At 48.7% G+C, this 24,735-nt stretch overlaps 1 protein-coding gene across 2 annotated transcripts in view; it reads right to left on the bottom strand.

The window, feature by feature from the left end:
• Nucleotides 1-24,501, bottom strand: part of TCF20 (transcription factor 20) — a 110,196-nt gene extending 85,695 nt beyond the window's left edge. For both annotated transcript variants that reach the window (XM_086712123.1, XM_086712124.1), the window contains exon 1: nt 24,451-24,501. In XM_086712123.1, coding sequence (XP_086568249.1) covers nt 24,451-24,456 — 6 coding nt within the window. In that variant the 5' untranslated portion in view covers nt 24,457-24,501. The remainder of the gene's footprint in view (nt 1-24,450) is intronic.
• Between the last annotated feature and the right edge of the window lie 234 nt (nt 24,502-24,735).

Genomic DNA, 24,735 nt, shown 5'->3' with positions numbered 1-24,735 from the left:
TCAACAGAGGCAGAAGGGGCAAAGAAGGCATGGGCACATGCATGGAATTGGGGACACAGAAGCCGCAGGAGAGGATACACACACAGGGAAACTAGGAGACGGGGCTGGAAAGGCAGGACAGCATCCTACCTACCGTGAACCCTGAACAACAAGGCAGGCACCCACCTTTAATTCAGGACACAACTGAGAAGGACAGGGGAAGAGCTGACCCTGGCAGTGGTTAGAGACTGGACCAAGAACTGGGGAAGAGTTACCCTCAGGAGGCTCTGACAAGCAGCACCTCCTTCGTTCAAACTACCTCCAATCTCTATTTCCACGGCAGCCTGTCTCCTCCTCAGCTGGTTCCTCAGCATCTTCTCAAGGGACCCCTCTCTGAACCCCTTCGCCTAAATCACTAACTAAAAAGGAAAATAATAGTCTGTCCTACAAAAGTGGTTAAAAGCAAATCTTATGGGCTGATCTATGGCACAGACTCCTTAAGACAAATATGTGAGCTCCTACCGTGTACCAAGTACAGCTCTAGGCAGCAGACCTGCAAAGGTGAAGGAGACACTTTCTATCCCATGGACTTTACATTTTAGTGGAAGAAAGAGATAAAAGACAAACATGTCAGACAAATGCTGTGATGAGAGCGAGGCAGAGAGCATGGGGGCTGCCTGAGCTCAGGTGGGTGAGGAAGGGAAGCAGCCAGGCAGTACGCATTTTCACAAGGTACACATTTTACATTAAAAGGGAGAAACAGGTTTTGGAGCCACAAAGAGCTGGGTTCAAGCCTGGATTCTATCACTTAATGACTGAATGACCTCTTGAAGATGACCTAATCTCTCCTAAATATATTTCTTTACCCCCATTTCACAGATAAAGTACTAACCTTATAAAGCTCTTTTGTGAGAATTAAATAAAGTAATGAATATAAATACTGTGCACTTGGTAAAGGATATATGTTAGCCATTAGATCAGTGGCTTAACAGACATAGAAACTATTTTGCTGCTGTTATCTAAAAACTAGGTAATAATTTGGCATAAATGGTTGAATACAAGAAGTCTTTGGGATATGAACCAACTATAACAGAAACCTGGGAATACTTCATTAAACAGTCTTAAGAACTACCTTCATCTACACATAAGAAGACAGTTGTATTATTCAGTGATAAAAAGAAATGAGCTATCAAGCCATGAAAAAACATGGAGGAAACTTAAATGCATATAACTAAGTGAAAAAAGCCAATCTGACAAGACTACATGCTATGATTCCAACCATATGACATCTAGAAAAGGCAAAACCAAGAGACCGTAAAAACACTAGTGGCTGCCAGGGGTTGGGGAGAGGGAGGGATGAGGAGGCGGAGCATAGAAGATTCTTAGAACAGTGAGACTACTCTGGATGATACTGTAACGGAGGACACATGTCATTACTCAATTGTCCAAAACCACAGAACAGCATAACACCAAGAGTGAACTGTAATGTAAACTATGGGCTTTGGGGGACAATGATGTGTCATTTGGGTTCACAGTTTTAACAAATGCACCACTCTGGTCGATGATGTTGATAATGGGGGAGGCTGTGGGAGGGGTAGGAAGGAGGTGTACAGGAAATCCCTGTACCTTGCTCTCAATTTTGCCGTGAACCTAAAACCATTCTAAAAAATAAAGGCAATTTTTAAAAACAAGTGCAGAGGGGCTCCTGGGTAGCTCAGCTGGTTAAGCATCCGACTCTTGACTTTGGCTCAGATCATGATCTCACCGTTCAAGAGAGAGTGAGCCCTGTGTCTGGCTCTGTACTAACAGTGCAGAGCCTGCTTGGGATTCTCTCCCCCCCACCCCCGTACCACCCCATCCCCCCACGCTCTCTCTGTCAAAAATTAATAAACATTAGAAAAAATTTAATTTAAAAAATAAAAACAAATTGGAAAAATACATGCTAAACTGTAAGAACGGTGATCTCTGGAGAGTAAGGTTATACACCTCTGTATTGTTTTTATACCATAAGCACACACTAATTTCATAATAAAAAGATACATTTCAATAAAAGAAAGTTGTGGGGTTTTTTTGAAGTTTATTTATATTGACAGAAAGAGACAATGAGCGGGGGAGGGGCAAAGAGATGAGCCAAACAGGCTTCGCTGACAGCACAAAGCCCCACCCCGGGCTCAATCGCACAAACCGTGAGATCATGACCTGAGCTATAATCAAGGGCTGATGCTCAACCAACTGAGCCACCCGTGCGCCCCAATAAAAGACAGTTCTAAAAGTTAAACTAAAATACAATGCTAACATCCTTGACATTTTTTTCTCTAACGTATATAATTATTTCCATGTATAACTATTTCAACAAAAGTAACGATTTTCATATGACCATTTCATCTCTAGGACGAGCGGGATTTTTTTCAAATTTGTAATGTAGTAGAGTCAAATCTTATTCTTAAAAGAAAATAAAATATTATGAGGTATGTATTTAAATAAAATGTTAATAAGCTGAATCAGGTCAGCACGAGAAACAATACACTGGCTTACAGAACTAAGTCTGAATATTTATAGATGAAAAGAGACAATATTTCCCATTTTCCCATTCTCAAATGATTTAATTTAGAATGAACTAAAATAGAAAACATTAGTCTCCTCCTCCTTAGGAACTTATTATCACCTAGTAATTTGCTAATGAAATCAGATATATGACTTCTACATGGTTGATGCTGAAGCTTTACATTAGCAGAGACATCTCCAGAGTTGTATCACCACTGGGCTCCTGGAAGAGATTTCCTAACCACTCATTCACTGAGGGAACTTCTGTGGCAGATACAGGTAGACCAGTATCAAATATTAAGAACACTGGCAAAAAAACAAAACAAAGGGAAACAGAGATGATGCCTGGTCTGTTAAGAAGGATTCCATAAATATATAATCTCAACTACTATAGTTAGAAGTCATTTCCAATTCTCTTTTGTTTTTTAGATATTAGTGTTTTATTTTTTGTTTATTTTTTTAAGTTTTTATTTTATTTAAATGTTTATTTATTTTTGACAGAGAGAGACAGAGCATGAGCGGGGGAGGGGCAGAGAGACAGGAAGACACAGAATCTGAAGCAGGCTCCAGGCTCCGTGCTGTCAGCACAGAGCCCGATGCCGAAGTCGGACCCTCAACCGACTGAGCCACCCAGGCGCCCCTTAAGTTTTTATTTTAAATCCAGTTAGTTAATGCACAGTGTCATACTAGTTTCAGGTATGCAATACAGTGAGTGATTCAGCACTTCTAATTCTCTCTTTTTTTTTTAAATTTTTTTAATGTTTATTCATTTTCGAGAGACAGAGAGAGACAGACCATGAGTGGGGAAGGGGCAGAGAGAGAAGGAGACATAGAATCTGAAGCAGGCTCCAGGCTCCGAGCTGTCAGCACAGAGCCCTACATGGGGCTTGAACTCACAAACCATGAGATCATGACCTGAGCCGAAGTCAGATGCTCAACCGACTGAGCCACCCAGGTGCCCCCTAATTCTCTTTAATGATATTTCCAAGGTTTACATCTTCAACACAGGCATATGAAAAGCCAAATGCATCAACAAAAGAAATCACATTTACATAAAGATTGCTAAAATCTTAAAACCCAATATTTTGATTTTGAAAATAAGTTGCTGATTTTTTTTAAATCCCCAAAACAGTAGACTGAGCTGGCATCCTTTGAAAGCTGAGCAAGGTAAGTTCAATAAGAACAAGCAAGCAATAAATTCACGGAACTCATTAATTCAGAAAGGGATCGCGAACGGTGAGTCAAAGGGAGAAAAAAAACTGAAGTCTCCACGGTATATTCCCTTGAGGGCTGGCAGCAAAATTTATTTATTAATCTACACAAAGACTATTTGCTGAGCACTAACTACATACCAAGCACTGTTCTGGGCACTGGGGATATGATTCAGAGTAGAAAGTCCCTGCCTTCACACAAATGATGTTCTAACAAGCAGGTCCCCAGATGGCAATTCTTGGGTTCCATGCTGCTCTTTTTCTACAATTCAAACCCAAACTCCTCTTCAAAGGGGTCATAAACTTATTCTGCAAGAGTTTTCTTCCAGTTCATTTAAACACAGAATTGCACTGTGTACGGGTTAAGGGCACAGAGTCCAGAGACAGGATGCTCGGTTCCAAATCCTGGCTTTCCTACTTTTTATTTATTAAAAAAAATTTTTTTATGTTTATTTTTGAGAGAGAGAGAGAGAGAGAGAGAGAGAGAGAGAGAGAGAGAAACGGACAGAGGGTATAGGGGACTGTGAGACAGGGAGACACAGAATCCAAAGCAGGCTCCAGGCTCTGAGATGTCAGCACAGAGCCCGACATGAGGCTCCAACCCACGAACCCTGAGATCATGACCTGAATTCAAGTCAAATGCTCAACTGACTGAGCCACCCAGGAGCCCCGTGGCTCTGCTACTTTTTAGATGAAACCTTGGAGGAAATAGCTCAACCTCTCTATTACAGTTTCCTCATCTAAACAATGATGATAATAATACTACCTCAAAGAATTTTTGTAAGAATTAAGCAAGTTACTATTTTTCAAGTGTTTAGAACATCTGGCACTTAGAATTTATTATTTATATAAAGTATTTATGTTAGTTTTTATTTAGTATTATTTATTCCAGTTTTTGGTAAATAGAATATCCTTGTCGATCTGTTCTAGAATCAAAGTGGACTGATGCCAAAATTTCCTGTAAATCCATTTATTTCAACCAGTTGCTAAATTTTACAGATCTTTCTCATGCATACTAGAGCCTTAGGAAAACCTGAACAGGAAGACGCACAGATGATCAATTCATTAGCCCTCCCATCTCCTTCCCACTTGTCTCTCAATAGCACACCTCTCTTCACAAAACCTTGTTCCATTTATGAGAATCCAGTGCCCTGGGCCAGATTCAAGTCCGATCACCAAGGGCCTCACTCTCAGCCCACAGCCCCTTCTGACATCCCTTCTCTGTAATCTCCAGGCTCCCTAAGATCCTGCGCTTTTCCATGTAATACGCCACATACTTGCAAGCCTTGGTTCTTGAAGGACCTCCCCTTGGAATGCTCCTCTCCATCCTTCTGGGTCCTGCTCATATGTCTGTCCCTTCCTCTATATCCTTCTCTGATATTTTTCCCATATTTAAGCAGAAGTAAAGCCTCCCACTAGTTCTCTCCTAGAACTTTGGCTACACCACTATTTTAGCTTTATAGATCCCACATAGCTTTTATAAGTGGGAAGCTTCCATGTCTGACTCTTCTATAGATACGGCATTCCAGGGGAAAGGAAGAGGTCTTATTTGTTTTGCATTTCTGGTTCCTAGCATGGTACATATTTAGCAATCTTGGCTGAAGTGAAGTAGGAATTTTCTTTTTCTTGTATTTTCTCTGATGGTTCATTCCTATAGGCTTCATTTGACCTGTGTCTCTGTGTCCCTTCTTTTTAGGGATAGTCAACTTTCAGCACTCTGCTAGCCAATGTAAAAAAAAAAAAAAGTTAATGTTTTTTTTTTAGAAAGAAACATTTAATAAATGCTGCAGGCTGCAATGTCCTTCTTTCCAACTCAAATTTCTCCTATTCAATATGTAAGAACTTAAATCTGCTCCCACAAAGACTTCTACTAAAAGATGAAAATTCTATTCCCATTATGTTTAATCTTATATATCCACCAGGAAAAAAAACAAAACAAGAGGCACTGAAGTCGATGCAATGTGTACATTTGTGCTTATGTCTGTTCACTAATGTGCAGGTACCTGTACATCTGTTTAGGTTCATCTACCCTGAGTACGTTGAGTTTACAGGAACCATTTGGCAGAAATCTTGAGAGCATGTTCGCTACACCTCTGCCATCAAGTAGGGATTATTGGACACAAGTAAGTCTATTCCACTTGTTCTAAAACTCTCCAGGAGGAACTCCCAGGGTTCCTTACAAGGCAGGGAGTTATCCGGTCTGTTCACCTAAGCCACTCATACTCCATCTGACCTCATTTGCTATTGTTTTCCTTCTCAGAGTTGAGAAACAGTTGACCATCACTCTTTAACACACCCTAAAACCTTCATTAACTCACTGTTTAGAATACTTGATCAGGGGGCACCTGGGTGGCTCAGTCGGTTAAGCGTACGGCTTCGGCTTGGGTCATGATCTCGCTGTTCGTAGGTTTGAGCCCTGCGTCAGGCTCTGTGCTGACAGCTCAGAGCCTGGAGCCTGCTTCCAAGGTCTCTAGTGTCTCCCCCTCTCTCTCCCCCTCCCTTGCTCATGCTCTGTCTCTATCTCTCAAGAATAAACTTAAAAAAAAAAAAAAAAACTTGATCAGGCTAAATTAACTCCGTTATTTGGATGATATATTCTCTGATTTTTTTCCCCATTATTTTTTCATTTTTTATTTTTTAATTGGAGAGAGAGTGTGCACAAGTGTGCAGGGGGAAGAGAGGCAGATGGAGAGAAAGAATCTTAGGCAGGCTCCTCACTCAGCACAGAGCCTGGTATGGGGCTTGATCCCACAACCCTAGGATCGTGACCTGAGACGAAATCAAGAGTTGGTCACTCAACAAACTGAGCCACCCAGGCCCTCCTTCCCCATTCTTAAACCATTTGAGTTACTCTTAGGAATACTTTTCAAGTTTTCTACAAGGAATCCAAATTTAACATTACTTTAATACCTACTCTGCAAAAGAGATATGAAGAAATTAAGATTATCAAGGCACGGTGGCCACCTAAGAATACACAATTTTGTGGTGAAACAGACACATTCTGCATCAACTGTAAGTAGACATACATTAACTGTAACATATGGATAAAGACAGAGGAGGATAAAGACAGGGTGTTCCAGAGCACAGCCTCAAAGGCAAAGCCAGCACATTCACTCTCAATGCACTGACAAGGCAAAATGCCAGATGCTGGGGTTATAAAATAAAACAAAACACAGCCTTGACTGCAAGGATCTTACCACCTGGTACAGTGGTGTTCAAGAACATTTTGCAGTTTTTCCAGCAAAAATCTTGCACCGACACCCCAAAGTTAAGAGAGCATGGACAGGTGTTGCTGAGACTGAACTGGGGAGAGGCGAGTCTCACTCTTCTGCCCCAGCCAGGCCACCTGGGCCCCAGCCACCTCTGCAAACCTGGGGCAGTCCAGCTCCAAGGGATTCTGAGTGCCCCCACCTAACCCTGCTGCTTCAACAGAGCACTTAGAACACTGCCACCTACCTAACCATGAATGCTGCGTGAGTACTGGTTAAATAAAATATGAGAGGTCTGGAATAATTTACAAGTTGCTGGTCTAGTGAATGGGAATGGCAGAGGCATAAGGGGAAGGAGTGGGATCACCAGACACAAGGCAGGAAAAGCTGAGTCCAAGTCATTGGAATGTAAAACTAGACAGAGAAGTGGAAAGGTCTGATCAGTTTCTCTCAAATCCCAGGAGGTGGAAAGCTCATCTTAACTACTTTCTACTTCCCCCTGATTCCCGTTTCCTCTGTTAGCTCTATCTGCCTGCCACAGCAGTCTCCTCAAATCTTTCCTGCGCTCTTTAAGCTTCCAACTCCCCACCTCACTCCTGTCCCTCAGCAGGATCTTCAGAGAACACACAGAAAAGTGCTCCTTACCTTCCAGCCTTCATGCCCATCAGTTTCCTGCCCACACACCTCTGCTCTCCTCCGGGAGGTACTATTCTTACCATCGAAACAATGCCCCAGGATCACAGTGGGCTCCGAGTTCTCCAGGAAGGTGCCCAGTCCAGCAAGCCCTCCTGCATCTTCAACACTGTCCAGCGATGCTCCTTCCCACCTCCACTTACGCTCGCTCAAGGTTCTAAGACATGTTAAAGAATGTCTTCTCTGGACCTCAGGTTCCCTCTGCAGCTATTTTTCACTTTTCTGTAACAGCCAAATTTTAGGAAGATTTGACCCCAAACTTACTCTGCCCCTTCACCTCACTTTCTCATGAACACACAACAAGCTGGCTTCACTTATCCTCTCCCCTCCCAACTGACACTTGGTGACCTTGGCTACCACCTCTGGTCTGAAACACTTTCTGTTTTCGTGCCATGCTCTTTGGGTTCTCCTCCAAACCAGTCCGGTGGCATCCTCTCTGCTCTTGAAACAGTGCTCTACTCCCTTAAATGTTCACATTCTTCGGAGTTTTGTTCTCTGAGCATTTGTCACTATTAGCAGTGATGAGGGGGTGGGGGTGTGCTCCTAAAACTACAAAACCTCCTACATAAGGGCTGAGCCCTATAAAGTCCTCATTACTGGTGGGGGATGCTTACCACCCAGGCAGGGAAAAAGCAACCATTTCTCTGCCTCTACATACCCACACCCTTGACCACTTGAGAGCAACCTCATCTATTCCTGGGCTGGACCACAAGTGCTAACCTCTGAGTCTTAGTCTATAGACCAGTTCCTTCTCCTAAATGTCAGATCCATGCCTCAAACACTTGATGCTCTCCTCAAACTTAAGACCAAAACGAAATTCATCACTTTATACCCTGGCCCAATCTTCTTTTCTCCATCATTTTTCATTTCAACGAAATGAAAGGTCTTATAAATGGAATCATCCATTATGTATTTTTTTGTGCCTGGTTTTTCACTCAGCATTAATACCTGTGAGACTCACCCTTACTACATGTCTCGGTAGTTTGTTCCTTTTTACTGCTGAGCATCCACTGCATGAAAGTAACAGTTTGTTCATCCATTCTCCCACTGATGGACAGCTGGACTACTACAGTTTCTGGCTACCATGAATAAAGCTGCTTCACATTAACATTCTTGTATAAGGCTTATCTGTGAACATGTATTTGCATTTCTCTTGGATAAAGACCTAGAAATGGAACTGCTTGGTCACAGGGTAGACATACATTCAGCTTCTGAAGAAACTTCCAAAGAGTTTTCTAAAGTGGTGGCATCACTTTATATTCTCATCAGCATTACATGTGCCTTGTGGCCGCCTGACTCCTAGTGTTCTGCTTGAATAGGTGGAGTTCTAGGCCACAACCAAACTCTCGGTCTGTCAGCTCTTCAAACACATTTCTGTATCTCTTTGCTAGACCTTTATAGATGGACTCTAAGGACACTTTTCCTCCTTATTCCATCATCCCCTTTGCTGCCTGTCTCATGCTATTTATTCATTCAACACATATCCTGAAGGGTGAGAAAAAGGCTGGCCTGGCCAGAGTGTTCGAGGCAGAGCAAGTGGCATATAAAGAAGTCCCTCAGGTGGTAAAGAGCTGGGTGCCTTCGGGGGACTTGAAAGTGAATGTGGCTGGGGGACAGCAAGGAGGGGAGGTCAGGGAGGCGGCCAGGGCCCAGGGTACCGAGGGCCTTGTGAGAAAGGGGAAGGAGCTGGGACTGTCTTCTGAGCGCTAGGAGAAACCGTGAAGCTTTTAAGTGGAGGAAAGAGAGGCAACTCTTGGCCATTCCAGGCAAAGTAGAGGAGACACGAACAGGACTGGAAATGGAGAGGCCACGCTGAGAGGCAATCAGAGTGTGCCAGGTAGGAGATGATGGCGGCTCAGAGGGCAGTGGCAGGAGAGCAGACAGATTCCAGTCACGGTACAGAAACGGCACTGACTTGGCGATGGGGGACACACAGAGGGTGGTGACAGAAAGGGAGGTCACTAACCCGGGAAGATGGGGGGCCGGTAAAGCCACTTACTGAGAAGGGGACAGATGAAGGACAAAGAGCTTTCAAGGAATACGTGTTCAGTTTTGGACTTGGGAAGCTCAAGTTACTGGTAACATAGACAAGCAGTGGTGTCAAGCCGGAGCTGGAGGGTCCAGGAGAGACCTGGCTGAACTTATCAATCGGCTCGCGGATAACCATGAGCACCTGGGGATATGCGAGAGCACCCAGGGAGAAGGCACACCAAAATACGAGGCTGCAGACAACACCGACGGTCAAGCAGAAGGAGGGAGCCGCAGAGTGGGAAGGAACAGATGAGAGAAAAGCGGGTGGATGAGGAAGTAAGTGGTCCTCTTCCGAGAAGCTGCTTCTGACCTTTCAAGTTAGGGTTACACATCTTGGTAGAGCCCCTGTACTCCCTTCATCAGAGCACATCTGACACCCCTGTTTCTGTGCCTTCTCTGCCAGGCGGTGTCTGAGACAGGGGAGTGTACTCTATAAACCGGATACACTCAGTAGGAACCAGCCCTGCTCTAGTCCCGCGTCTTGACACAGCACGACGTTGGTGTAACGGACCGCTACCATCCGCTGAGTAGCATCTATAGATCGTACACTTTGTCTATTTTCATTCCTTTTCCCAATAGCCCCGAGAAAGTATATTTCCATTTTACAGATGAAGAAACTGTGGCTAGGGCAAAATGCCCAAAGTCACCGCTAGTAAGTGACGGAGCCAGAGGGAAGACACACATCCTCTGTCACGTGCTCTGCTGCCTCCATAAAGTGCCCATCGTGTGAACTCTTTACAGCAGGAGTGCCCTCTCACATTCCTGCCAAAGGTATACAAAAGCTGCCCCCAGGTCACTGGCCCACCAGAGCGCTAAGTCAGGGAGATGCCAGGGAAGAATCCCTGCTCGTCAGGCACACAGAATAATCTCCAGGCTCCCAGAGGGTGCTTCTGAATGTAGAAGCAAAATCTCCCATGACACCAGGGTCTCAAGGTGAAAAAAACAAAAAACAAAAAACAAAAAACAGGACTCCTAGGGCTTTTTAACTCTTTAATTTTAGAACTTAATTTAGCCACATTTCAGAAATTTCCCACTACTTCTATTTTTTTTTAATTTTTTTAATGTTTTTTTTTTTTTTTTTTTAAATTTATTTTTGAAGGAGAGAGACAGAGCATGAGCAGGGGAGGGGCAGAGAGAGAGGGAGACACAGAATCTGAAACAGGCTCCAGGCTCTGAGCTGTCAGCACAGAGCCCGACGCAGGGCTCAAACCCAGGTCACGCAGGTCACGAACCGCGAGATCATGACCTGAGCCCAAGTCGGACGCTCAACCTACTGAGCCACCCAGGCGCCCATCACTACTTCTAAAGGGCCTTACTCTAACTTCACAACTAATGCAGAACGTGGTGGCATCCTTTCCAGACCAAGACATGATCAGGACGAGATTATGTCTCGGTGGAGCCTGAGAAACCAATACTACATATTTGTGTGAAAACTAACGATGGTACGGTATTCTTTATTTTCCATACTCTGCTTTTGAGATAAATGTACTGTCTTTGCCCTGACTTCTTAAATTCGGAACTACACAGGTTTTTTCCTAAGTGGGTACAATAATACCCAGAGGCTTCCTTTCTTTATCCACTCAGGAGCAACTGTTAACTATCAATCCTCTGGTGAGGGCATGGGCTACGGGGGAAAGAACACTAGCTTAGCTGGCAAAGAACAGGGTCGCAGCCTTGACTCTGTCCGTGTAAAGCATCAGCATCTCTCCAGAGCCATAAAGCCAAAGAGCTAGACTAGCTAATGTCTTAGGATTCTTTCAGGTCTCTATAGAATTCTACAATTAGAGAGCATAGAGAGGGTGAGTGAAGGTACTAGGACGCGGCAGGCTAGCTGGGAAAGGCTGGCAGGAACCCTTCAGGCTACGATTAAGTTAACAGCCAGTCGGAACTGCACTCTTTCCTTCTCTGCCAGCGCTCCCCTCCCCACTCTCCCCCCAAACTGTGAGCTATCCTTGTCGCCCTCAACAGCCCCCAACCCAAGTTCCACTCAGTCACTTGGGATTCTCCATTCGTTGCAATACCTAGCAAAGTACCCTGTATGCAGATGTCACTAATATTTGCTGGCTTCATTGGAAGCTTTAGCAAAATATGATGATTACAACACCCCCAATCCAACTTCCCAACAAAGAAAGATAAACACAACTAAAGGACGTTTCTAATAATGCCTAGCACTCATCAATATAACACATCTCTACTTTACAAAGTGTGATCATTTCTTTCTTTCCTACCCCTTACAGGATACCACTGATGATCCATCCTAAGTTCTTTTGAGCCAAGCCCCCATTCACAAGCATGAAGACATAAACAGAGGAAAGATTTCCACCAACCCACTTCTATTCTTTGGATTAACGTCTCAAGATGCTCAGGGCTAAAGCAAATTATTTACTTTGTTTAATGCCATTTTCATCCATCCCCCAGATCAAGTCCGACTGCCCTGCTGGCAAAAAAGGCTTCAGAAGAGGGGAAATCTTCTACTCTCACTAGCATACCCTGAGTCACTATCATGTCTTTTTGTTCTCTTCGTAGCTATCACCTCCAGACATTCTTATTTAGTCAACGTTTACAGCCCAACTTCAGAGCAGTTTCCTTTTCTATTTTGCCCGCCACTGCATCCCCCATGCTTAGAAAAGTGTCTATAAATACCTGTTAATGAAAACTGGAACATACACAGAGGGCTTCAGTCCTCATTCAGGAATGTGATGTTCAAACATGGAAACCACCTTCCCTTCAGGCTGGCATTCAAGTGTTCCAATGAACTTTCACTCTTTCCTACAGGACAGCTCTCAAGTGCACATGACAATAAGGATATTTTCCCCTATAGCTAATGTTTTCTCTTTCTTAACTTCCCCACAATGAAGCATCAGATAACAAGCCACAGATAAACCAATAAGTCACTTTTTAGTTGATCTTCCTGCTGGGTTTCACACATTACCTACAAAGCAAACACAGCTCTAACGCAGAAAGTACTGATTGTGTTTGTCACCATGAGAACCTTTTCACCCATACTGCAGGCATCACAGGTATTAAGAGGACTTTAAGCAGCCTAATTAATAATAAAAAAGCCATCCAGTCTAAGTACAATGTAACCAAATTATGCTCTATGAAAGCCTTGACTTCCTTATATTTCAAATGTATAACTTTGGTGTACGGTTATACTCCAACATAAATAGGGTTTTTACCATTTTGCTTTATTTTGTTACTTTTACCTCCACAAAAAGAAAATGAACACACCAGAGTCAGAAACCCCAGACAGATCTAATGAGCACTAAGGTGCCTTGAATACAAGCACCCATGAGGAAGAGTGCTTAAGGCATATGGGGGACTGTCTTTTGTAACTGTATCTTTTGAGTCCCATCTGGTCAAACAGAGCGGTCACCACATAGTATGATTCCTGTGCGGTAGCACAGACCGGAAAAGAGACAGCCCCTTACCTGTGATATCATTCTTTGAGCTGATACAAGAAGTTTCCAGCTCAAGACAGAATGGCAGAATTGGGAATGAAAGAGAGACTTTTTTTTTTTTAATGTTTGAGAAAGAGAGTGCGAGAGGGGGAGGTACAGCAAAAGAGGGGGACAGAGGATCTGAAGCGGGCTCTGAGCTGACAGCAGCCAACCAGACACAGGGCTAGAACTCACGAACCATGAGATCATGACCTGAGCCGAAGTCAGACGCTCAACCGAGTCACCCAGGTGCCCAGAAAAAGAAATTTTTTACATTCTATCTCAGGTACACTAATAAAATTGACTAGGTATAGGGAAAGTGAAAGTTTACAAAACTCCCAGGGGGTCACTAAACCAGAGTCTGGTTTGGTGGCATTGTTGCAAAAATCATGCTTTCCACTACTCTGCCCAAGCCCAGATTTCCATTTTGTTATAAATTAAAAAAATAAATAAATAAAAAATAAATAGGGGTACCTGGGTGTCTCAGTCAACTGAGCATCTGACTTCAGCTCAGGTCGTGATCTTGTGGTTCGTGGGTTTGAGCCCCACGTTGGGCTCGCTGCTGTCAGCCTGTCAGCACTTGAGCCTGCTTTGGATCCTCTGTCCCCCTCTCTCTCTGCCCCTCCCCTGCTTGTGCTCTCTCGTGCTCTCTCTCAAAAAATAAATAAAACGTTAAACAAACAAACAAACAAAAGAATGGGCAAAGCATGAAGTATGGATTCCAAGGCCAATCCACCACCAGCTGATCTGTGCCTTGAGCAGGCAAGGAGCTGTAACAGATCTAGTAAAGGCTTTGGAGCCAAGGGGAGGACAGTCACATCCACTCTCTGACCCTCACTAGCCGTGACCTCTCAGGAAAAAAGAGAGCTCATTTACTTCTCAGGTCTGCTGGGTAGATTTTTACAAGACAAGTTGAAATACCTTGGACAGAACCTAGCACACTGGATTTAAAAAAACAACAAAAAAGCCCACTCAAATGTTAGCGTCCTTTCCTATCCATATGAAGAACAAGCTACACTCACCAGAAGTCCAAGTTTAATTTCTTGGTCTAGATAGACATGATTTCAATTCCATTCCATTCCATTTCATGAAATTAAAAAAAAAAAAAGTATACCATTAAAAGGTTATGGAACCTAAAACCCATGTCTCCTAACATCCTGCTCCCTTGGCAACCTTCTCTCTCTCTCTCTCTCTCTCTCTCTCACACACACACACACACACAAATTAACTCTACAGAGTAAGAATTTTATAATCTTTTCCTTGTTAAGTGTAAGTTATAATGCAGAAGTAAACACATGTGAGTATGAAAACTACTTATAACTTAAGTAACCAGGATTTGTAAAATCCCACACCAAACACAAGGTCATATTCCAAATACCAACACAAAATAAATTATTTATTTTGAGAAACTCCAAATAATCTGTGTAGCCATATAAAAGTGTCTGCCTATTGTGTGACAGGTCTGGTGTTAACACACGAGAAAAATTCTACCAGTCCATCTCCAGAGTCAACATTAGGAGCACACCTCCCAATGCTGAGAAGACCCTTCGTGAATCAGTACAGACTGAATAAAAAAGTGACCGAGGACATATTACACCACATTAGGCACATGTCCTTCCAGCATCACAGTACCAGAAATTTAAGACCAACAAGGCCAAGGCTGAGGATGGTCTAGAAGGGCTAAGTAGTCAAAAGCATGGCCTAAGGCTCTCACACACCATAAAATCAGTGAAACTAATTGGGGTTCTGCAGCATTTGAGACGAAGCATCCGGCTACCATTAAGGAATAAATTGGGGATGCAAATAATTAGTGCACCCCGAGGTGACAGTTAATCCCACGAGCACGCCATCTCACAGGAGGTATTAGGGAATTCCTCTTTATCCCTACTCGGAGGGTACTGAGGTTGGGAATTTCAAAAATTAGCCAAATGCCAAACATCCCATCAAAGAATTTCAAGTAAGGTCCCTCCACAATCCCCTGCAGAAACAGATCCTGGAATTCCTTCGAGCCAACCAACTTACACAGCCCCAAACACACCTGCATTCTCTACACTTCCAAGTAGTCAAACTTTCTCTGAAATCTTTCTCCTGATAACTTCTCTTTGCACAGAGACAAAAAAACATAAGGCATCTTCAGCACAGACTATAATACGACACACTTTGAGAAGCACAGAACAGAATCTGAGGTTTGAAGAAAAATTATCATTGTAACCAAGTTTTATGCTCTGTTGCAGAAGGAAGAGGCTGGTAACTAAAAAGTGGGACAGGATCTTAAAGGCCAGGTAAGAAACATCCTGCATTTCTCAAGAAGGCTGCCTGTGACTTAAACAAAAGCACAAGATAGGAAACCAAAAACAAACCAAGAGGAAAAAAAAAAAAAAAACAACAACAACCCAAAAACAACAACAATAAATAAAACCCTACCCAAAACCACTGTAGTGTTTGACCTGGAAGGGAGTCCTCAAGTAACAGATAAGGAAATTGAAGGCTTGAGAGGATAGGTAACTCGGCCAGGGTTACAGGGTATTTGGGAGCAAAGCTGGAAGGAGATTCCTGGTCTCCCAGGTCGGACTTCTGAGCAGCTTCTTATTCCACCATGTAAGACGTTCCGCTGCCACCCTAAGTAAGATGTTTTATGAAAGTCTTCACTGAGGCTGTTAACATAAGGGTCCAATTATCATTCAAAGATCTGCCTGTTAGATAATAGCTCGAAAATTCCATCCATTTTACAGCAGTTACCAGAGTCATCTAATCTTGGAGGGGGAGAAAAAGCAAAGAGGAAAAGGGTGGGGGGGGGGGGGGGAGTCCTAACGCTGATCTGTCCCCTAAGGGCAAACTCAAGGGACGCTTACAGACAGGCAGACAGCGCTAGCATCCACAACCACGAAAACAGACAATAATCCCCACCCACAGGCCCAGGAAAACGACCGCTCCTCGGCACCCCTCCCCACCCCCAACGCACTAAATTCCACTCCCATCCCGGCGCAGGGGGGACATTCCACCTCCTGCCGCTGCCAGAGCGAGCTGGGCCGGATGGACCACTCTCCTTCCACCACCACTCCCCCGCCCCAAAAGAGACGAGGAGCTGCAGCCTCAGGCCCCCAAACGGGCGCTCGCTCGCACCCGGGACTACCGGATCAAACACCGGCCCCGCTCACCGCGGCGGGGGAGGCGGACAAAACCCCACGCAGGAAGTGTGTCCCGCGCTCCGCTCCCCGCCAACCCCCCCGCGCCGGGACCTTGCGCCCCGCCAGCCGGTACCTGTCCTCCGCCCCCAACAGGCGAGAAGCTGCTGCGTCCACATGGCTTCAGGTGTTCACATGGCAATAAACGGGCCCCCGTCCCTCCCGCGGCAGGGCGCGCTCCGACTCCCCGTGCCGCTCCCGTCCCAAGCCCAGCCCTCGCCCGCCGGCCTCGCCCCCAGCCGCCACCGAGAGGCGAGCGCCGCGGGACGCCGGGGGCTGCCAGGGGTCTCGGGGTGGGCGCCGCCCGCTCACACCCGCCGCCTTTGCACCCGAGGCCGCGACGGGCAGGTACCTTCCCGCGACACCCTCAGGCTAGGACTGGTGCCCAAGCCCTGCCGGACTCTCAGGCCAGACCGAGACCCCTCAGCGCCCAGATGCCAGGCCGGGCCCCTGCCCCTCCGCACCCCAAGGCCAGGCCAGGCCAGGCCAGGCCGCTCCTCGGTCGGGCCAGGCAGGGACATTCCCCTCAGCACCCGGTGCCCTGGCCTCGGAGTCGAGGGGGCTCAGCACTCCCAGATCGGCCGGGCCAGGACCTCTGCCCCCAGCCCCCGAGGCCGGACACCCCGGCCTGGCCCCAGCCCCTCAGCCCTGCCCCCTGCCCCTCCCCCTCAGGCCCGGGTGGCGGTTACCTGCGGGAGCCCCCCGCCCGGTCCCTCGGCCTCGGCCGGGGGCGGGAGGGGAGGGAGCGGCGGCGGCGGCGGCGGCGGGCGGCGCTGCGCGAGGTGGGGGTGGGGGAGCCTCCGCCGCCTCCAGCTCGGGCGCCCGGGCCGGCGGCGGGGCGGGCCGGGGCCGTGGCCCCTCGAGCCTCGCTCCGGCCCGCGCGCTCGCTCCCCGGTCAGGCACGCCTCAGGGCGGGCTCCCCCGGCGGAGGCCGCGGCCGCCTCGCAGGGGCCGAAAGCGGCTCGGCTCCGGGTTTTTTCTCTCCATTCTCCCAACACACAGGAAATAACAGAGCGTCAGGTGACGGCGCGCGGCCAATGGGGAGGCTCCGGGCCGCGGCGCGCGGGCGGGCGGGAGGGCGCGCGGCGGGGCGGTGCGCGCGGCGGGGGCGGGGCGGCAGGGGGCGGGGCCGGCGGGTGCGCGCGTGCCCACCCGCGTGCGGCGGCGCCGAGGCCTGCGCGCGTGGGGCCGGGGCCACGGAGACCCCAGCCTGGCGGCTGGGGTCACGCGGGGTCCCCCGAGGCAGCAGCCCGGCGCCGCGCGTGTAGCTCGCCGCTCGCACAGTGCCATCTTGGCCGGCGGCTCCGGGCCGTCCGGGGAGTGGCCGCGAGCCAACTTTCTGGGGAGTTGGTGGCCCGGAATCTCTCCCTGGGATTTCTGGAGTTCCCTAGAGCCTCCAACGCCTGAATCGCGCCTTTGGCATCCGAGGGAGCCCGCGGGCAAGGGCCTGGTCTCCTCCGGGCAACCTGCTTAGTGGGGCCGGGCACGGGGGCAGCTCCTGACCGCCAAGCGCCCTCGGCCCGGCAGGCCTGGTTCACTTGCCTCCTCCGCCCCTTAGCGCCGCGTGCCCTTGCATGAATGACTTAGGCTCTCTAGATAACAGATAACTTCCTCAGTTTCCTCTGCAAAAAAAGCGAGGCGCTGGGAGGCCCACCAACCTCGCATGTAAAATACATACTCACCGAGTGCCAGTTCCCCTTCGCCTGTGGCGGCATTAAAACGCTGCAACGCCTGGCTGGCTGGACCCAGGGTCCAGAATTAATTTGGATATAAGGTGGAGGATTTGCGGTGCCAAGGCCTCAGGCCGTTCCCAGTCTTCCTTTACAAACCTCATGTATGTTTTATGGAGCAAAGCAACGGCTTGGCCTTTTTTTTTTTTTTTTTTTTTAAAGAAAATCTCAGTTGTAGAACCACCACTGAGATGTTTGTTTGTTCCCTGTGACCCACCGCTATCAAAAGAGAGGCGGCCAGTGGGGGTGAGATGTGTTTAGAGTGTTTGTGATCTTACTTCTGACTCACCCAGAGACCTGGCCAAATTCTCTTCTCACTCTGGGCCTCAGTTTCCCATTGGTATAATCAGAAGGAGGAGAGTTTGAACTAGATGTCCCTTATGTTGGCCGAAATTGCTGATTCTAAATTAAGCCCCCATCTGCCCTAGATGTTAGGGGAGTATGTGGCTTCCTTTCCTGAAGCAACCCAACTTGAAAGTAAATTGGAATTGGAAGAGCGCTTTGGGCAGCAGGTGGAGGCTGATAGGAACCAGGTGTGGCCTGGGACCCAGATTTCAGTATATCTGAGGTGCAAAGCTCCCCTGGGCCTGGACTTACCCTTTCACCTCTAGCCTCACCTAGCCAGAAATGTAAAACGTTTTGCCTTGCCTTGGGCCACCCAAGGAGGGTCCCCGGCTGGAGCAACACCTGCCCCCCAGTGAAGGGATCAGAGGCAGGGCCTCAGTTGGTTCTGGCACCCCTAGGAGGATGTGGTCGGGGAAGGCAGTGATTTTTCCTGGCTTCTGTCCAGTTTCACAAAGTGGGGGCTGGCTCCGATGTGGGTCAGGGCTATTCTTGGAGACTTGATTCCCCAACACCTCCTGCATGCCAAGCGGGGTGTCCGGCTCTTCTGGGACAGAGCTGAAGAGGCTGCTAGGCCCTGCCCTCTGGCTGTTCCATTGTTCTGCGAGTTTCATTTTCAAATTCTTTGGCACTAAGACTTACTTAGAAGACGAGTGCTGGCTTCTGCTTGGGTCAGGGCTGCAGAGGGAAAGGATGGGGGGACTCCCAGCACAGACCCATGTTTTCTGGACAACGTGGAAGGATGCAGGGGAGCTTTCTAAACACTGGGTGTTGGGGCACCCTCAGTTTCTTGAGAGAACTCATGAAGGGAAGCCCTTTTCCTTAGTCTCCTGCCCCATCACTCCTTCCTTCCCTTCCCCTCTTCCTCAGCTCACTCAGGTGCCCCCAGGGGACTAAAACATGAATGTATGGTGATGAACTGTGCAGAGAGCCTCATTCAGAAGGGAGGGAATGCAGATAGAGGACCTGAGTCCAGGATCTTGTTTGCTCCTGCCTCGAGTCCCATCCTGGGACGGACTCTCTAGCCCCCTCCCCACCCCCTTGGACCCTGCCAGAACACTGCCCAGCCAACCTCCACCTGGAAACTTCCCCAGTCCTAGGGCCAGGCCAGCCAGGACCTCTTCACCCCTAGTGGCCTGTCACTTTTCCTTTTAGAACCATTTGGAAAAAGAACGTGCGGGCATTATGGCCCACAGACACATAAGGGTTATTGCTCTTGGGCTGCGTGGCCTTAGACAAGCCACTTCACCTCTTTGAGCTCTGGTTTCCTCAGCTGTAAAAGGGGGACAGTATGACCTCACTTATAAGGTATCATGGGAACCTAAAGAGATCTGCGTAAAGAAGTCAGTACAGGGCACCTGGGTGGCTCAGTCGGTTAACCATCCAACTCTTGGTTTTGGCTCAGGTCATGATCTCACGGTTTCTTGGGTTTGAGGCCCGCACCGGGCTCTGTGCCGACAGCGTGGAGCCTGCTTGGGATTCTGCCTCCCATTCTCTCTGCCCTTCCCCCACTCGCCCTGCCTCTGTCTGTCTCAAAATAAATAAACTTAAAAAGAGAGAGAGAGACAATTCAGTACAATACCAGGCACATATTAACTACAGTTCTATGATATGGCCACAATATGACACATGAGCAGACTGAGGCTCAGAAAGGGCAAGTGACTGCCCCAGACCCCACAGTGGCCGGAGCCCAATAACTGGGGATCTCCTCTTTGATCACGTTAGAGTACGTCTATTGTTCTCTCCTGTCTCATCTAGAGAATCATGTTTTTCCTACCACTTTAAGGAAAGGACAGTAGATTGTTTTTTTTTTTTTGTTTTTTTTGTTTTTTCTCTTCTCTCCTAGTCTACTCAAAAAATACTTCTTGAACTGAATCAGTGGTTTCAATTCCAGAAGCAAAATTAATCCTTTCCCTCCTCCTCCAGCGCAGAGATGGCTTTTGGAAACCCTGTGTCACTCCCTTTATTACAAACTCTTCTGCCCTCCTCCAGGCGCCTGGGCCACTCCGGGATTACAAATGGAGGCTTCTGCCTCTAGGTCACTGATTCCGCTACCATCTGTCAGCACGGATTGATTGAGGAGACTGGCCTGCTCGGCAGATCAGTGACTTGTGCGAAGTGAGCCGGGTGTCAGTGCCTTCAGCGACAGGCGGATGGCCTTTCCCTCCCTCTCTGGCTCTGAGGCACACGTGTGACCACCCTCACCTTTATCCTTCACCGGTCCCCAGCTCTCCTTCCTCTCTGGAGGTCCCTCCTGCTAACTCTAGCACACCAAGTGGGAAGCCTGGAATGCCGGCTCGGCTCACGGACCTCCAGGAGACAGCAGTTTGCAAAAGCCTCGGGTTAACAGAGTGAGAAACCCCCCACAGCGTCCTGCAAGGGGGGGTGGGGGGGGCGGTCTCAAGCCAGGCACAAAACAGCAGGAGTGGACAGATCCTTTGTGGACATGCCTTCATTGCACACAGAGCAGTTGGCTGTGTGCTAGGCTGTTAAGTCCTGATGGAGGGAGGGAGGGGCTCAGACAGAGCAAGTCCTTCTGGGACAAGGGCAGGGCAGGCTCTAAGGCTAAGGGGATAGGAAAAGCTCCAAACGGGTCCAGGGCATATGAACACACATCAGTGTGTGCACGGCCACCTGCTGTTCCCAGGAGGGCCTTGCCCGGCGCAGACACAAGGAAGGAGCAAGGAGGATGCAGAGGTGGGCGAGGGTGGATTCCTACAGGGCCTTGGCATGAATTTGTTTCATAGGGTCTCACGGTGACTGACCTCTGCTTAGGAGGTGCACTCCTCAATCCTCCCCTCCACCCCAGCCCTCCAGGATCAAAGCTGTGGCCCCCTCCTCAGCTCCCACTGGTTGCGTGGCGCCGTTTGTGACTGTATCCATCTCTCCCACAGGGCTGTGCGTATCTGCAGGGCAGGGACAGCCTATGCAGGGCAGGGCACCATATCCATAAAAATGGTAACGATAATCACAGCCCAGAGGGACCCAAGCTTACTGGGAACAGGCACTGTGAGTTCAGGTTGGTATTGTTATCACCACCATTACAGAGAGGGCCAGAGAGATTCACTGGTCCCAAGTCACATAGTTTGGAAGAGGCCAAGCTGGGATAGGAACCCAGGTCTTTAGAGGCTGCACTCTTAACCACCAAGCTTCCCAGCATTTGAAAAACACTGGACGGGTGCAGACTCAGTCGTAGAGTCCCAAAATCTACAGGCGGACAGGGAAAGAGATGTGAAAGGGTCTACCGGGTCAGCACCAGTCTTTCCCCATAGTGACACGCCAACGCCCCAGAGACGGGACAGTCTGCAGGCGATGGGCTCTCAGACCCCACACCCAGAAGATCGCGGCCCGCCCAAGTAGCAGCTGCTGTGCAGCAACTCCCTCCTCCCACAGGTGAGCAGAGAGAAAACACCGGAGGAGACACAGCTGTGCCACTGGAGGCCCCCTGCAGCCGGGCCACAGGGGAGATCATCCCTCCCACTTGGCACTTCTTTCCCTAGTGGCTCCGCTCTCCCTGGGCAGCCCCTGGCATGACAGCCTAGCACAGGTCACTGAACTAGGGGCCCAGCCTGGTCTCAACAACGTACGTCCTTCAGTAAATCATCCAATGGCTCAGAATCTCCATCTCCCCCTCTGGAAATCGGAATGGGTGGGAGGAGGGGCTGAGTGGTCTGCCTGCCTCCGAGGAGTCGGGTCCCTTTACCTGGGCAACCCCATTCACTCCTCCAAACAGCCTTATGAGGCAGGGACTGTTATCTTCATTGACAGAGCAGGAAATGGACACGCAGAGATGCTAAGAGATTTGCCTGCGGTCACACAGCTAGCAAGCGACAGAGCTGGAATCTGAACTCAGCCTTCTGCCTCCCCTGAGTCACTTCCAGCACCACAAAGAGTTAAAGCAAGATGAAATGATCTAGCAACGGTAGTGACACAAGTGTTCTAAGCACTGCACCTGCATTAACTTGCTTAACCCTTACAACAGCCCTACGGTGTGGATACTGTCACCTTGTTTGGCAGATGAGGAAACTGAGGCACACAGCAGCTAGGAAGGGGCAGGGCTGGAATCAACGCAGGCAGGTTGGGCCGCAGAGCCCCTGCAATCGCTTTATCACATGGTGACAATAGGGAGGTTCCTTTCCGTTGGGATTATTTCTGCTTGAAAAGCTCAAGACTTTTAGCCTCATCACTGCTGGGCTCCACAGGAAGGCAGTGCCACATGCTGAGGCATGCTGGGAAAGGACTTTGTTCCATCCTGTTTTGTTGACATGCTCTTCATTTTAAGCCTGAAGCCCAAGCTTGCTGCAAAGAATTCAGACTGCGGAGAAAAACGCAGCCATGATACGACCACGACTTCCTGAGCCCCCAGTGTTCGCTGTGCTTGGGGCTCTATGTGTGTCCTCACGTTTAACCTTCACCATGCCCGAACAGCCCCCACCTCACAGCTGAAGAAACTGAAGCCCAGAGTTGCTAACAAGATGCCCAAAGGCACACAGCCTCCAAGCGGAAGATCTGGGACTTGAGAGTCCTGGCTCTTCTGACCGCGTGGGCTGTGCCCCCATGGGAGCAAGGAGGTGCTGTCTTGTTTGCTGGGCTTTGACAGAAATGCTTCTATCCATCTTCTGGCACAGGCCAGTCCCCTCTGTGTCACAATCCCTTGGCCACTGGGAAGGCACCAGGACACAGGTGTAGGGAGACATAGCTAGGTGCTGCCTTCTGGGTTGGGGAAGCTGAGAAAACGTGGACATGGATGCACCCCTACCCTGCCCCGTCTCCATCTCTCCCTCCAGTGACTCGGGAATGACTGGCCTGCAACCAGGAGGATTGTCTTCTGGAAGCAGTGATGTCGTGTGAGGTTCCCTGTCTCTGCCCTGCGCTCCCTGCTGGCTCTGGAGGACGAGGGACAACGCACGTGTGTGGTTCCGGAGAAACGGAAAACAGCAGTCGATGGTTTCTCCCAACTCCCAACCGGTCCTTTTGACTGTAGCCTCTGTTCCCGGCCTCCCCCTCCCCCGTCCCCATCCCTGCAGCAGACTCATTACAGTGACCCAAAGCCAGCTTCGACCCTCCTGCCCCTGGCTCAAAAAGTTTTCAAAGGGTCCCAAGTGGCTTCAGAATCCTAGTCGATTCTCATTCACCTCGAACGCAGAGCCCTTGTTTGGCCCCAGCTCACTTCTCCAACCCTCCCTCTCACATGTCCCGTTCTGCCTCTTTGCTAAACCAAGTGAGTTGTGTTCCTGCCACGTGCCTCTCTGCTGCCCAAAGCAGGAAGCCCTTCCTTCTTGCCTAGAGACTGAAAGTACGATCTCTTTCAAGACTCACTCAAGGGCCACCACCTCCACGGAGCCTTACCTTAATACTCATCAGAAATTCCCCCCAGAAACATTCACTGAGTCCAAGGGCCCTTGTTGTCACGGGGCTGAGTCCCACCATGGGGCCACTAGAGAGAACGAGTCAACACATAAACAATCCTTTGGTAAAGGTGAGGTACCCGTTAGTAAGAACGCATGGCAGGTGCACAGAGGGTGTATAATGGGACCCTGGGCATTGGGGATCCAGGGTATTTGAGGTGAGACCTGAAAGATAAGAAGGAGCCACAGGCTGAGGCTGGAAGTGCGGTCCAGGCAGCAGGCACAGCACAGGCAAAGGTCTTGAGGCAGGAGGGAGCAAGTGGATGTGCAGGAAGGGGAAAAAGGCCAATGCAATTTAAGCGAAACGAGAAAGCTAGAGCTGCAGCTGGAAGAGGACTGTGTCGGCCACAAGAGGCACGGGGACTTTATCCCAAGGCAAGAGGGGGAGCCACTGAAACATTCCGAACAGAGGAAACAGTCAATATTTCATTTATAAATGATCCTGCCAGGGGCCCCGAGGATGTGCATCTTCTGAAAAATGCATACTTCTGCGTCCGGCCACCCCTGAACCCCAGGGCATCCGGTCAGGTGCGTATGGAGTCTTCAAATCCTTCCTCCCGGACTGAGCTCTCGAGGGTAGGGCAGACCTCTGGTTATCCCGCACTCATCCCCAGCACATGCAACTGCTCCAAAAACATTTGTGGAACAAACTAACAACAGACAGAACAAAACACTTACCAGCATTTCCCCTGGAAGGGGCCAGGCTGCCTGAGGGGCCTTCCACGTTCTCTGGAAATCACAAAATTCAAGGGGTTTAGTGAGGCCACTACTCAGGGAGCCCTTGAGAGCAGGGCAGCATCCCACTGATGTCGGTCGGCATCCAGCATGCATGGCATGGCTCAGGCATCTGCCCATGACCGTCTCACGAAATGACCAGAAACAGAACCGAAAGATCTCGACGGCCGTAAGGTGCTTTTGAGCTTACAAACTACATTTCACAGGAGCAGTCTCACAGGGGGTCAA

Source organism: Puma concolor, chromosome B4 (assembly GCF_028749965.1).
Source record: "Puma concolor isolate L17-30 chromosome B4, mPumCon1.1.hap2, whole genome shotgun sequence".
Taxonomy (NCBI): domain Eukaryota; kingdom Metazoa; phylum Chordata; class Mammalia; order Carnivora; family Felidae; genus Puma; species Puma concolor.
Note: the sequence above shows the minus strand (reverse complement) of the source record. Positions and strands in the feature narration are given on the sequence as shown.